This window comes from Ranitomeya imitator, chromosome 9, assembly GCF_032444005.1.
Source record: "Ranitomeya imitator isolate aRanImi1 chromosome 9, aRanImi1.pri, whole genome shotgun sequence".
NCBI classification, from domain to species: domain Eukaryota; kingdom Metazoa; phylum Chordata; class Amphibia; order Anura; family Dendrobatidae; genus Ranitomeya; species Ranitomeya imitator.
Window position 1 is genome coordinate 104,979,095 of NC_091290.1, and position 14,564 is coordinate 104,993,658.

The following is a 14,564-nucleotide window of genomic DNA, read 5'->3' on the forward strand; positions in this document are numbered from 1 at the left end:
TGTAACCTTCTGCCCATCACCCTTTATAATGAGAAGAATCCAGAGATCCGGAGAATCCGGAGAGATCCGTAGATGTTTAATTCATTCATTATAAATCTGAAATCTTCCTTGTAATGTGTCCATGATGGTAAATGTGTCAGTATAACGTGGAAACAGGAGAATCCGGCAGCTCAATGTCCCTGGAGATCTGGAGCTTTATTATAACAATGTGGACACAGTCTGTGGGTTTCTCCCTTATTATTAAAGTCTGTGGATCATAAAGAACATGGCTGTGCTGGATTTTCATTTTGTCTCTGTCACTATCACTGAAGTGTGAATGGAGCAGTAGGGGGCATGACTGATTTCGGTTCCTTCAAGCCTCTACTATCTTCAGTCATAATGATGGGACCCCTGTGATCAGTGGCATAACTAGAGTCTGATGGGCTGATGGGCCCCAGTGCAAGATTTGGACAGGGCCCCCCTATCCAAATTCAAAATTTGAAGTGTTTGTGTGTGGAGCAGTGAATATTCATCTTCTTTAATAGCAGGCATACTGTTAGCCACAGCCGCTGGCTCCTGCAGATGCCGGGAGATCACGCATTCCCCCTATTAAAGAAAATGAATATTCACTGCTCCCCACATCCATGGGAGTGGAGAGCAGTGAATATTTATTCTCTTTAGTAGTGGGTAATCGCCCAGCCGCTGCAGGAAGCTGCGGCTTAGGCTACTTTCACACTAGCGTTAACTGCAATCCGTCACAATGCGTCGTTTTGCAGAAAAAACGCATCCTGCAAAAGTGCTTGCAGGATGCGTTTTTTCCCCATAGACTTGTATTGACGACGCATTGCGACGGATTGCCACACATCGCATCCGTCGTGCGACGGATGCATCGTGCTTTGGCCGACCGTCGGGAGCAAAAAATGCTACATGTAACGTTTTTTGCTCCTGACGGACCGCTTTTTCCGACCGCGCATGCGCGGCCGGAACTCCGCCCCCACCTCCCCGCACCTCACAATGCGGCAGCGGTTCCGCCGGAGAAATGGATCCGCTGCCTCCGTTGTGCAGTGCGTTAAACGCTAGCGTCGGAATCTCTGCCCGACGCATTGCGACGGGGAGATTCCGACGCTAGTGTGAAAGTAGCCTAACAGTGTGCTTGCTATTAAACAAGATGAATATTCACAGCTCCATATGCCCATAGTCCCGGCATGGGGAGCAGTGATTATTCTGTCAGATGTCCTCTGCTTGTAAGCAGCATATGACGTCACTGCCATGCACTGCTTACCAGCATAAATCAGCTGCTGGCATTAGAATAGGATACTGCGAATGAGCGCAGGGAACGTAAGTAGAATGGTTTGTGTTTTATTTTTATGTTTTTCTGATGGAGGTCATCCATACCAGGATGGGGCTGAGGAGGCCATGCATACCAGGATGTGGATGAGGGGGCCATGATTACCAGGATGGGAATGAGGTGGCCATGTATACAAGGATGTGGATGAGGGGACTATGTATACCAGAATGGGGATGAGGGGACCATGTATACCAGGATGGTGATGGGGCCATGTATATCAGGATGGTGATGGGGGCCATGTATACCAGGATGGTGATGGGGGCCATGTATACCTGGATGGTGATGGGGGGCCATGTACAGTATACCTGGATGGGGACGAGGGGGCCATGTATACCAGGATGGGAATGAGGTAGCCATGTATACAAGGATGGGGATGAGGGGACCATGTATACTAGGATGGAGCTGAGGGGGCCATGTATACCAGGATGGGAATGAGGTGGCCATGTATACCAGGATAGGGATGAGGTGACTAGGTATACCAGGATGGAGATGAGGTGGCCATGTATACCTGGATTGTGGGCTTATATATATACCAGGATGGGGAATATTAGTACAGAAATGGGGGACATTACACCTATAGCCGTGTCAGCAGCAGATCCCCCCTCCCATAACAGTGCTTCTTCACCATAGTTTTTGCTTCAATTTTTTTTTCTTTTTTCCTCCCCTAAAACCTAGGTGCGTCTTTTGGTCCAGTGCATCTTATAGTCCGAAAAATAAGGTACATACTAAACATCCGTCAGGAACTCCTTGGTGGGCGTATCTTTTTTTTGCATTTTTGGGACATACTGTTTTACCATCAGTACTTGTGATATTCACCCTTTTCCCCACTTGTATGTCCACCTTACTTATTTACTTGATAAATAAATTTTATTTGTTTTATCATAGTTTTCATTGATATATTGGCTTAATCATCATATTTATTGATGTCTTTTTTCCATACATGGTTTGCCTCTGGTCACTACCGGTGGTGTTAATATATTTTTAATAATCCCTCAATGATTGCTGATACTCCTTTTTATGATAATCATTAATGGTCCTCATTCAACAATGCCGCCTTTTACTGCAACGCTTTAAAAGAAGATGAATGGGAAAGTAGAGAAAAGATGCATGCTGACAAATAGGGATCACCAAATAAAATTTTCATTCAGTGATTCCCAAGTGTCAGCATGCATGCTTTAGGTGATCCCCTTTTCCTCATTGCTTGGTGGTGCCCTTCTTTCTCAAATGCCCACACTTTAAAAGAAGATTGTGTTGTACCTAGTGCAAAAATGCCTACGCCCCAACTTTTAAAGGGGTTCTCTAATCCTCTTTCATCCGGAGTGCATCCCTCTGCTGCCTCCCAGGAGATGAAGCTCTTGAAGATTTTTCACATCCCTTGTCCTAATTGTGCAGTCACCCATGCTTCAGACACAGGCTATTTCTCTTCTGCAGCATTGCAGGAGTGCGGGAGCTCTGAACTCTCAACTATACTGTGAGCGCGACTGTAATCACTCCCGACACATTGATTGGCAGCTGGCTGTGCAGCGTGTGTGTGCAGTGTTTGTGTGCAGAGCAGGCTGTCAATCAATGTGTTGTGGACTGATGACAGCCGCACTCACAGTATAGTAACCAGTGACTGTTACAAGCCCTTCACCGCCCCAATCACTGAAAGTGAGCGGCTGCAGGGAAGATATAAGCTCATTTTCTACCTGTAGTCACACTTTCAGTAAAGACTGGATTTTAATACTATTTACCTGCAGATTAACCCTGTATTTGCAGGTAAACAGCGCTTACCTGACGTGACAGGCTTCCTTTTAGACTATAAACTAGACTTTAAGTGACATACATCGGAATATTTAGCATTTGTGTCAGGGATGTCAAACTTAAAAACACAGAAAGGCAAAATTAAAAGCTTGGACAAAGTCGCGGACACTTGGGCTATCTGCTTTGACCGCTTTTCTTTGTAACTCTTGCTTATTATCATAATTTTCAATGGCTTTAATCTTTCTTTGCACTTTCATTGAACACAATGTGTGACTTATGTCAACTGATAACAGCAACAAGAAGTTGGCAATGATGACCTGAGAGATATTTGGTACAACCATCAGGTCTTATGTATAAGCCAGTTTGTACCCAAAAATAGTGACATATAGGAATTTTACAAACATTATAAATTGTGTCAATTTTCGAAGTGTTTTTATAGTTTTCAATTATTTTGTAGAATTTTCTCTATTTTTACTATTTATTAAAGACTGTTTTTTTCTAATCTAATTGACAGATGTTAATGAAACTACATAAGTTTATATGCTATTGTCTTTTCCTGGCTTCTCGGGGAGTGGGCATCCTGGGGAGCGTTTTCCACAAGTTCGGCATTCTCTTTTCAACTACTCCGGGGTGCAGTGTTGGGATAATCCTTTAGGCCTCTATCGGAGACTCAGCTTACTACAACTGACTCCTGCTCGAGACACAGCATTTATCTAGGAAACAAAATCATACTTACTATTGCTTATGTCATTGAGTATTTTCTTATCTACTGAAAACCCAATGAAAACAAATTTAAAAAAGTACCGTATATACTCGAGTTTAAGCCGACCCAAATATAAACCGAGGCACCTAATTTTATAACAAATAACTGGGAAAACTTATTGATTCTAGTATAAGCCTGGTATGCATGGCCCCTCTCATCCCCATCCTGGTAAGCATAGCCCCCTCATCCCCATCCTGGTATGCATGGCCTCCTCATCCCCATCCTGGTATGCATGGCCTCCTCATCCCCATCCTGGTATGCATGGCCTCCTCATCCCCATCCCGGTATGTATGGCCTCCTCTTCCCCATCCCGGTATGCATGGCCTCCTCATACCCATCCCGATATGCATGGCCTCCTCATCCTCATCCTGGTAAGCATGGCCCCCTCATCCCTATCCTGGTATGCATGGCCCCCTCATCTCTATCCTGGTATGAATGGCCTCCCCATCCCTACCCTGGCATGCATGGCCTCCCCATCCCTACCCTGGCATGCATGGCCTCCCCATCCCTACCCTGGCATGCATAGCCCCCTCATCCCTATCCTGGTATGCATGGCCTCCTCATCCCTATCTTGGTATGCATGACCCTCTCATCCCCATCCTGGTATGCATGGCCTCCTGATCCCTATCCTGGTATGCATGGCCTCTTCATCCCTATCCTGGTAAGCATGGCCACCTCATCCCTAACCTGGTATGCATGACCCCCTCATCCCCATCCTGGTATGCATGGCCCCCTCATCCCCATCCTGATAAGCATGGTCCCCTCATCCCCATCCTGGTAAGCATGGCCCCCTCATCTCCATCCTGGTATGCATGGCCCCCTCATCTCCATCCTGGTATATATGCCCCCTTCATACCAATCTTGATATGCATGGCCCCCTCATCCCTATCCTGGTAAGCATGGCTCCCTCATCCCCATCCTGGTATGCATGCCCCCCTCTACCCTATCCTGGTATGCATGGCCTCCTCATCCTTATCCTGGTATGCATGGCCCCCTCATCCCTATCCTGGTAAGCATGGCTTCTCATCCCCATCCTGGTATGCATGGCCCCCTCATCCCTATCCTGGTAAGCATGGCTCCTCACCATATCCTGGTATGCACAGCCTCCTCATCCTTATCCTGGCATGCATGCCCCCCTCTTCCCTATCCTGGTATGCATGGTCACCTCATCCCTATCCTGGTAAACATGGCTCCCTCATCCCTATGCTGGTATGCATGCCCCCCTCATCCCCATCCTGGTAAGCATGGCTCCTCATCCCTATCCTGGTATGCATTGCCCGCTCATCTCTATTCTGTTATGCATGGCCCCGTCATCCCTATCCTGGTATGCATGGCGAGCTCATCCCTATCCTGTTATGTATGGCCTCCTCATCCTTATCCTGGTGTTGTTGGCCCCCTCATCCCTATCCTTGTAAGCATGGCCCCTCTTCCTTATCCTCATATGCATGCCCCCCTCATCCCTATCCTGGTATGCATACTAAGAGTCCAAAAAGAATTCATATATTTCATATATTTTATTGATCAAAATAGGATTTCCAAAAGCAAAAAAAAAATCGTTCTGTACACTCTGATGGGACATATATAATTTTTCTCAACGTTTCGGCTAAAGAGCCTTTCTCAAGAGATGTCCGTCTGAAACACATATATATACAAAAGAATAAATCAATACAGAAACAAAAATAACATAAAAGAAACAGGAAAATAACCCCATATATGCATCCTGTGAGGTATAACATGATCTTATATGTATAGGATAAAAAGCAAAAAACTTATGTGGTCTTTAAATTCCTATATTCTTATATGGAAGTGTGATGTATTGAATTGTTTTCACCGTTCTATATGGATTCCTTCCTTGTATTCAATTATATAAATGTTGAAGTTCCTCTAGGTTGCTTGGCATCTATGTATATTTATGTATAGTAATGTGAACCTGGATAATAGATATACATTTTTATTTTACCAGATCCTGTAATTGGTTCTTTACATATGCCCATGGAGTATTCTACTAATTAAGATTTTAGAGTGGTCTAGTGTTTATTTACCCCCCCTCTTTTTCTTTTCTTTTTTCAGCATACCAGCGGCATGTAATGTCTGGGCGGGGTTTCCCCAGTGCGTGCGCACTATCTCGGCAGTTTCCGGCACAACTCGGTCCCTTCGGCTTTCACCCGATCTCACGGCGCATGTCTGTATACAGACCTTTAAACCGGAAGTACTTTCACCGGATAAGGTAAAAGCCGTCCGCACACCGGTTCTTTCACATTTGTGCCTCTCACACAGCGGTCACAGTTCCTTGGCCATCTGTATTAGATGCGGTATTCATTGGTGACATTTTGGCAAGGTAATTACTTGGGGGTTTTCTCTGGCGCTTATCTACGGATCAGATACAGGTGCCCGATAGATATCATCTTTTTGCTCATTTCCTACAGTGGGTTTCCCTGCCAAGTTCTGCGTACCAGCAAGTATGGTCTTTCACTTTATACTCACTTATGGTGGTGGTGGATTAGTATTTGGGGTGCATTTCTAGAGCGCCGGTCCATTTACACTGTTATATGGCGATATGGTGCACATTTTCTTCTTAGAATGGGATCTAATCTGGTTTTTTTCTGTTCCTTTTTTGGATCCGTTTTTTCATGTTTGCATTTTTTGGTGGCTTTTTCTGAGAGTCCCGTTATATTCATAGATGAAAGGTTTCTTTTATTGGGGTTGTTAGCCTCTTCCGAATCCCTATTCGGTCAGATGACGTTTTTTGCTTTTTATCCTATACATATAAGATCATGTTATACCTCACAGGATGCATATATGGGGTTATTTTCCTGTTTCTTTTATGTTATTTTTGTTTCTGTATTGATTTATTCTTTTGTATATATATGTGTTTCAGACGGACATCTCTTGAGAAAGGCTCTTTAGCCGAAACGTTGAGAAAAATTATATATGTCCCATCAGAGTGTACAGAACGATTTCTTTTTTGCTTTTGGAAATCCTATTTTGATCAATAAAATATATGAAATATATGAATTCTTTTTGGACTCTTAGTGTGCCGGAGTTTCTTGTATATTTGATTGTTTTTTCTCCTGAGCACCTCCGACTAGTGAAGCACCTTCCTCATCGTGATATCCTGGTATGCATGGCCTCCTCATCCTTATCCTGGTATGCATGGCCCCCTCATCCCTATCCTGGTAAGCATGGCTTCTCATCCCCATCCTGGTATGCATGGCCCCCTCATCCCTATCCTGGTAAGCATGGCTCCTCACCATATCCTGGTATGCACAGCCTCCTCATCCTTATACTGGCATGCATGCCCCCTCTTCCCTATCCTGGTATGCATGGTCACCTCATCCCTATCCTGGTAAACATGGCTCCCTCATCCCTATGCTGGTATGCATGCCCCCCTCATCCCCATCCTGATAAGCATGGCTCCTCATCCCTATCCTGGTATGCATTGCCCGCTCATCTCTATCCTGGTATGCATGGCCCCCTCATCTCTATCCTGGTATGCATGGCCTCCCCATCCCTACCCTGGCATGCATGGCCTCCCCATCCCTACCCTGGCATGCATGGCCTCCCCATCCCTACCCTGGCATGCATGGCCCCCTCATCCCTATCCTGGTATGCATGGCCTCCTCATCCCTATCTTGGTATGCATGACCCTCTCATCCCCATCCTGGTATGCATGGCCTCCTGATCCCTATCCTGGTATGCATGGCCTCTTCATCCCTATCCTGGTATGCATGGCCACCTCATCCCTAACCTGGTATGCATGACCCCCTCATCCCCATCCTGGTATGCATGGCCCCCTCATCCCCATCCTGATAAGCATGGTCCCCTCATCCCCATCCTGGTAAGCATGGCCCCCTCATCTCCATCCTGGTATGCATGGCCCCCTCATCTCCATCCTGGTATATATGCCCCCTTCATACAAATCTTGATATGCATGGCCCCCTCATCCCTATCCTGGTAAGCATGGCTCCCTCATCCCCATCCTGGTATGCATGCCCCCCTCTACCCTATCCTGGTATGCATGGCCTCCTCATCCTTATCCTGGTATGCATGGCCCCCTCATCCCTATCCTGGTAAGCATGGCTTCTCATCCCCATCCTGGTATGCATGGCCCCCTCATCCCTATCCTGGTAAGCATGGCTCCTCACCATATCCTGGTATGCACAGCCTCCTCATCCTTATCCTGGCATGCATGCCCCCCTCTTCCCTATCCTGGTATGCATGGTCACCTCATCCCTATCCTGGTAAACATGGCTCCCTCATCCCTATGCTGGTATGCATGCCCCCCCTCATCCCCATCCTGGTAAGCATGGCTCCTCATCCCTATCCTGGTATGCATGGCCCCTCATCTCTATTCCTTTATGCATGGCCCCGTCATCCCTATCCTGGTATGCATGGCGAGCTCATCCCTATCCTGTTATGTATGGCCTCCTCATCCTTATCCTGGTGTTGTTGGCCCCCTCATCCCTATCCTTGTAAGCATGGTCCCTCTTCCTTATCCTCATATGCATGGCCTCCTCGTCCCTATCCTGGTATGCATGGCTCCTCATCCCTATACTGGTATGCATGGCTCCTCATCCCTATACTGGTATGCATGGCTCCTCATCCCTACCCTGGTATGCATGGCCTCCTCATCCCTTACAGAATGAAGGCAGAAGCTAGAGAGACTAACCTGAGCCTTCACAGTGTACAGACATGGTGATGGTGTGTTTCTGTGAGTGTACACTGAAATCACAAAGCTTTTGTGCCATTGTTGGTACATCAGGATTTGGGCTGCTCCTGAAGTAAAGTTAAGTTTGCTTGTTGTCCATGTGGGTTTTTGTGCTATCCTCCTTATGGTATCACCAGCATCCCAAGACCTAATTCCAAGCTTCTTATATACTTGCACAAAATACTTTTTATTAATTTAAATACTTTTGATAACAATGCCAAACTTATAAATGATCAGATCTCTGATACAATTAAGAAATAGAATTTATATTGCCCAAACAACAATCATAGAAATGAATACTATAGACACTATGATCAAATACAAGATGAGAATGAAACGGTCAACAACATAGGCCACCTTATGCCACAATGATTTGGATTCTTCCGCATTTTTCACAAGGGCTAATTGCTGGTGAAACTTTAGGACTTCTAGCAAAAGTCTTTTTAATATCTTGACCCTCACATTGTCGTTTTGCTTTTTTTCTGAGTCATGTTTTAGTTTTTCAACTTCTACATTAGAAGATGGCTTCTCTTCTGGACCTTTAACATAAAGGACAGAACATTCATTTTAATCAAAATGATTAAGGCTTAAATAGAAACTTATATAAAAAACTCTATCGGCTATTAGGGGTTGATGCCACCACACCATCCATTTTTGTACCGATTAACCCAGCGCCTATTCACCACACTAAAGCAAACCTGCACCAGGTTTTTCCTAAATAGAGTAGGGCCCGCATCTATATGCCCTCATATACAGCATTCTAGAATAATGTATATACAGTTGTGCTCAAAAGTTTACATACTCAGAATTTTTGCTCTCTGGGCCTTTTTTCAGAGAATATGAATGATAACACCAAAACTTTTTCTCCACTCATGGTTAGTGGTTGGGTGAAGCCATTTATTGTCAAACTACTGTTTTTTTTTTATTAAATCATAATAACAACCCAAAACATTCAAATGACCCTGATCAAAAGTTTACATACACCATTTCTCAATACCATGTATTGCCCCTTGTAACATCAATGACAGCTTGAAGTCTTTTGTGGTAATTGTGGATAAGGTTCTTTATTTCCTCAGATGGTAAAGCTGCTCACTCTTCTTGTCAAAAAGCCTCCAGTTCCTGTAAATTCCTGGCTATCTAGCATGAACTGTGCGCATGAGCTCTCCCCAGAATGGCTCAATGATATTGAGGTCAGGAGACTGAGATGGCCACTCCAGAAACTTCACTTTGTTCTGCTGTAGCCAATGACAGGTTGACTTGGCCTTGTGTTTTGGATCGTTGCCATGTTGGAATGTCCAAGTACGTCCCATGCGCAGCTTCCAGAATGATGAGTGCAAATTTGCCTCTAGTATTTGCTGATAACGTGCTGCATTCATCTTTCCTTCAACTTTGACCAAGTTTCCTGTGCCTTTGTAGCTCACACATCCCCAAAACATCAGCAATCCACCTCCGCGTTTTACAGTAGGAATGGTGTTCCTGTCATCATAGGCCTTGTTAACCTCTCTCCAAATGTAACGTTTATGGTTGTGGCCAAAAAGTTCAATTTTGGTCTCATCACTCCAAATTACCTTCTTCCAGAAGTTTTGAGGCTTTTCTCTGTGTTGTTTTGCATATTGTAGGCGACATACTTTGTGGCATTTGTGCTGTAATGGCTCTCTTCTGGCGACTCGACCATGCAGCCCATTTTTCTTCACGTGCCTCCTTATTGTGCATCTTAAAACAGCCACACCGCTAGTTTTCATAGAGTCCTGTATTTCAGCTGATGTTATTTATAGATTTTTCTTTGCACCCCGAACAAATTTCCTGGCAGTTCTGGATGACATTTTTGTTGGTCTACCTGACCATGGTTTTTGTTTTTACAGAGCCCCTGATTTTCCATTTGTTAATCGCAGTTTGGATGCTGCTGACTGGTATTATCAATTCCTTGGATATCTTTTTGTATTCCTTTCCTGTTTTTTACAGTTCAACTACCTTTTCCCGTAGATCCATTGACAATTCTTTTTCTTTCCCCATGACTCACAATCCAGAAACGTCAGTGGCTGGATGAAAGATGCAAGAGTCTGTCTGGATCCCAGAAACTCACTCAGCTTTTATGCACACACACTGATTACAAGAAAACAGGTGACAGGTGAGGATGTTACCTTTAGTAGCCATTCAGACCCATTTGGGCAACTTTTGTGCATGTTATCAGGCCAAAATCACCAGGGTATGTGAACTTTTGATCAGGGTCATTTGGATGTTTTGGCTTGTCATTATGATTTAAAAAGAGAAAACCCAACCACTAACCAAGAGTGGAGAAAAAGTGTTGATGTTATCATTCATATTCTCTGAAAAAAGGCCAAGAAAGCAAATATTCTGCCGGGCATGTAAACTTTTGAGCACAACTGTATGCCCCCAATGCACTCTGCATAACACAAAAAGAGCTTTTATTATACTTACCTATGGCGCGATCCAGTCCGATAGGCATCTCTAGTCTTAATCCAGCGCCTCCTCCCTTCCTTCAATTCCTGTCCTCCTTCACGTGGATGAAGCGTCTTATATCACCCACAGTGTCTGCTCCTGCACAAACACAATTCTCTCTGACCTGTCGAGGGCAGATCAAAGGATTGTAGCGAGCATGCGCTGGCACGCTTCGCCCTTTCCCTGCACATGCGCATGACATTACTATGCTTTGTCCTTGGCAGGGCAGAGAGAGGTACTCCTGGCAGGGGCACAATGGAGGACACTCGGGGGATGTCATAAGATGTGTTATCCACATAAAGCAAGAACGAGTAATAACACTGGGGTCTATTTTCCAATGACTCGCTTGTCCTTGCAGCATCTATAGAGATGTGTAGTGTAACACTCCAGGTAACCAGTTGTTGCAGTGATGTTGCCTTCCTTTCGGGGATGGTGATATCACGCTTGGAGGCAAAGGGGATCCTATCTATCAGGTAAGGCACTCGCATTCAACACATCTGAATCTAGGCCAAAAGGGGGAGCTCATGACCCAAATTCAGGGGAGCTTCCTTACACTTTATGTATCCTGGTCCGGAGGAGGAGCCAGCCAGTCTGAGAGAGGAGAGGAGAGTAGAAGGACGTCTGGAGCAGACGTAGGGGCCAAGCAGCCACGAGGGAGCTGCTACCCCTGAAAAGAGTGAGAGAAGCAGAAGGAGAGTTGAATTGTGGAGGAGCTTAGAGGGAAGAAGCACAGAGGAGGAAGAGGCTCAGCAGGGGAACAGCGGAAGGACAACCTGGGAGCCAGAGCGTAGAACCGTGTACTTGGGCCCGAGGATATAGTGGGACACTTAGCAGAACCAGAGGGCATAGGACTTTATGTCAATTGCCTGCATCAAGTCTGAGGTGAAGCAGTAACTTTAGAGCCCGGGGCATGATAGAGTCCCTATAAACAGGCTCGAACTGCCTATCGTACAGACATCTGTCTTAGGACAGGAGAGAGGGGACTTGCACTGAGCTTCAAGCGGCAGGGACCTAACCAACTAAACAGCGCAAGTAGGAACGGCTTATGGACCTCACCTGGGACAGCTACTCTGCACTTGGTACCCTGGACTGAGGACTACTACTACCATCAGTAAACCAGGTAAAGACTTTGCAAACCTGTGTCCTCATTCTTTGCTCATTTATCGGCTTACACCATCTTGCCATACACTTGTGAAGCCCTGGGGACCCAGCTTCACCTGTGGGAAGCGTCTCCATCTTGCTGCATACCATCACCTCAGAGGACCTTTTTAAGCAGCGTCGGTCCCCACTGACAGAACACCACAGGTGGCATCACGAACATAGACATTACAAATCCCCTTAAAGACCTTTCCCTTTAATTGAGCGCCCAGGGCCACGGACCGGGTCGCAGTCACCGTGACATCCACTTTAAATACCGAACCCGATACCGAGTACCCCGCTGCCCTGGCGGGCGATCCAGTAGCTCTACACAATTTAAGAACAACCTCTCTAAAAAATAACTTAATCCATCCAGACCTGCTCTTTTCTCATGCATGCCATTCCTCTTTATACACATACCTTAGGAAGCAATCATGCCATAGAAAATATCAAACTTAAATATTAATTTTCCATATACAAACCTTTAGGCATTGACCCATTAGCAATTCCTTCTTGTGTATATAATGTTTTCTTGAAGCACATTATATGTGCTAGATATTTCAGGACAGTAGTCTCCAACCATTGTGGAACATGTGGATGTTTAGCTGACTGCTCAAATAAATAGGAGCAACAGACACTTCCAAGAATACTGAAGACCATCATGGCCATACAAAAAGAGAAAAAAATGCCTGTACAAAGGAAAGAGGATCAAAGTAAAAATAGACAAAAACTAAAACAATAAAAAGTACAACAAAAAATGCCCACAAACTGTAACAAATGTACTACAATGCCTAAAGATCTAGGTGACTTAAAGTTGTTTCTGTTCTTGGTATAATTTGCGACTTCACTTGGGTAAATATGACCTTTAAGTTGGAATGTTAAACATGTGTAGGATATAAAACTCTGGTCTGTGGCTCAAAAGAGGTTCTGCACTGAAATCTGTCTTGCTAAGGAAAGGCTTGATAAATTTGTCAATAGCTTTGACCAGTGTTCCCCAAGTTCGGTCCTCAAGGGCCACCAACGGGTCATGTTTTCAGGATTTCCTTAGTAATGCCCAGGTGAGAACTCCATAATCTAGACAGGCATCAATTCCATCACCTGGGCCATACTAAGGAAATCCTAAAAACACGACCTGTTGGTGGCTCTTGAGGACTGGAGTTGGGAAACACTGGCTTAGACAATATGTTATCAGCAACACGACAGCTGGGGGCTGAGCAAAAAGCGCGCAAGAGCTATTTGTCATATTACTCACTTTTTCTGCTCACGGCAGAATTTCCAGTTTGAGGGCCCAGTAGGGGCAAGGACACTTGACGAGAATATGTCTTTCAATAAATTATCTCTCTTACTTTCAAGTAATTTCTATTCACAGACAGAGTATTAAGGTGTTTTCCAGGAAAACACATTGATGTCCTCTCCTTGGTAGAAGCAAACGTAATGTGATCCTATGAAGTACAAGTACCAGGATCCACAGAACGAAGGTGCCAAGATGCCTGCTACTTCATCTAATCAACGTGTATCTTGTTTTTTATGTGTTTATGCCCAATGCCAGATTGGGCAGGAAAGTTACACTGGAGGAATTAGAGAGAGGGAACTAGATGCTGGAGGGTTGATACCAGTGATTATGGTACACTGGTCGTATTAATTAGCACAGGTACCCGTTCGATATTCTTTGGATGTTGTATGGCTGATGTACCTCTCAGATTGCAGATATGTCTTTCTATGTCAAATCAAACAAGTGATCAAGATCAGATGAAGACTTTAAGTAGATTTTCTGAGAATAGCTTTGACATAGCTGCTGGCAGATAGATGAGAGACCTCATCACTCAAGAGCAGATGGATGGGCTGGTGGAGCACTTGCTGAAAAGAACCATGGTCACTTGTGTGGAGAGCATCCAGTGGGGACTACCAGATTGAAACCTGACTTATCCCGCTCGCTACTAAAACCCTGCATGTGTTTTTATTATTTTCTGGGTTTTCCATCTATTGCTGTTGGCTTTCCATGGTCAAGCTACTGACAGACCCCCTACAAAAAAACATTTTACCCTTTGGAATTCATTAGATTGGTTCATTAAACGTATCACAACTCTAGCAATACAGACTGAGACCTAGTTAGTAAGGAGCGGGCTCCCTTAAGATGACTGCTCCAGCTAAAGAAAATTTGAGTGAGAGGATTTTCCTGTTGGAAGAAATTCGCTAATCACTGTGTAGGCTAGCTGAGGCATTCTTATTTGTTCCTTCTGGAGTATAACATGTGAAATCTATGTTTTGCAGTCCAACTGAGCGTTTCTTCAGTTTTCTCTATGGGCGTGCACTTTCCCGTTCACTCTGAGACGGTACAAATTACAGCTCAGCAACATCTGTGATTGCTAGATCAGCTACTGAGCTGTGACTGGCAGCATCTGTGATGGAGGGATGAAACTGCAGGC

The 14,564-nt window shown here is 44.9% G+C and overlaps 1 protein-coding gene across 3 annotated transcripts in view; it reads right to left on the reverse strand.

Moving 5' to 3' along the window:
• Positions 1-8,707: 8,707 nt before the first annotated feature.
• Positions 8,708-14,564, reverse strand: part of LOC138649800 (5-hydroxytryptamine receptor 3A-like) — a 37,825-nt gene continuing 31,968 nt past the window's right edge. For all 3 annotated transcript variants that reach the window (XM_069740503.1, XM_069740505.1, XM_069740504.1), the window contains 2 exons: positions 12,621-12,827; positions 8,708-9,080 (listed from right to left, as the gene is read on the reverse strand). In XM_069740503.1, coding sequence (XP_069596604.1) covers positions 8,806-9,080; positions 12,621-12,827 — 482 coding nt within the window. In that variant the 3' untranslated portion in view covers positions 8,708-8,805. The remainder of the gene's footprint in view (positions 9,081-12,620; positions 12,828-14,564) is intronic.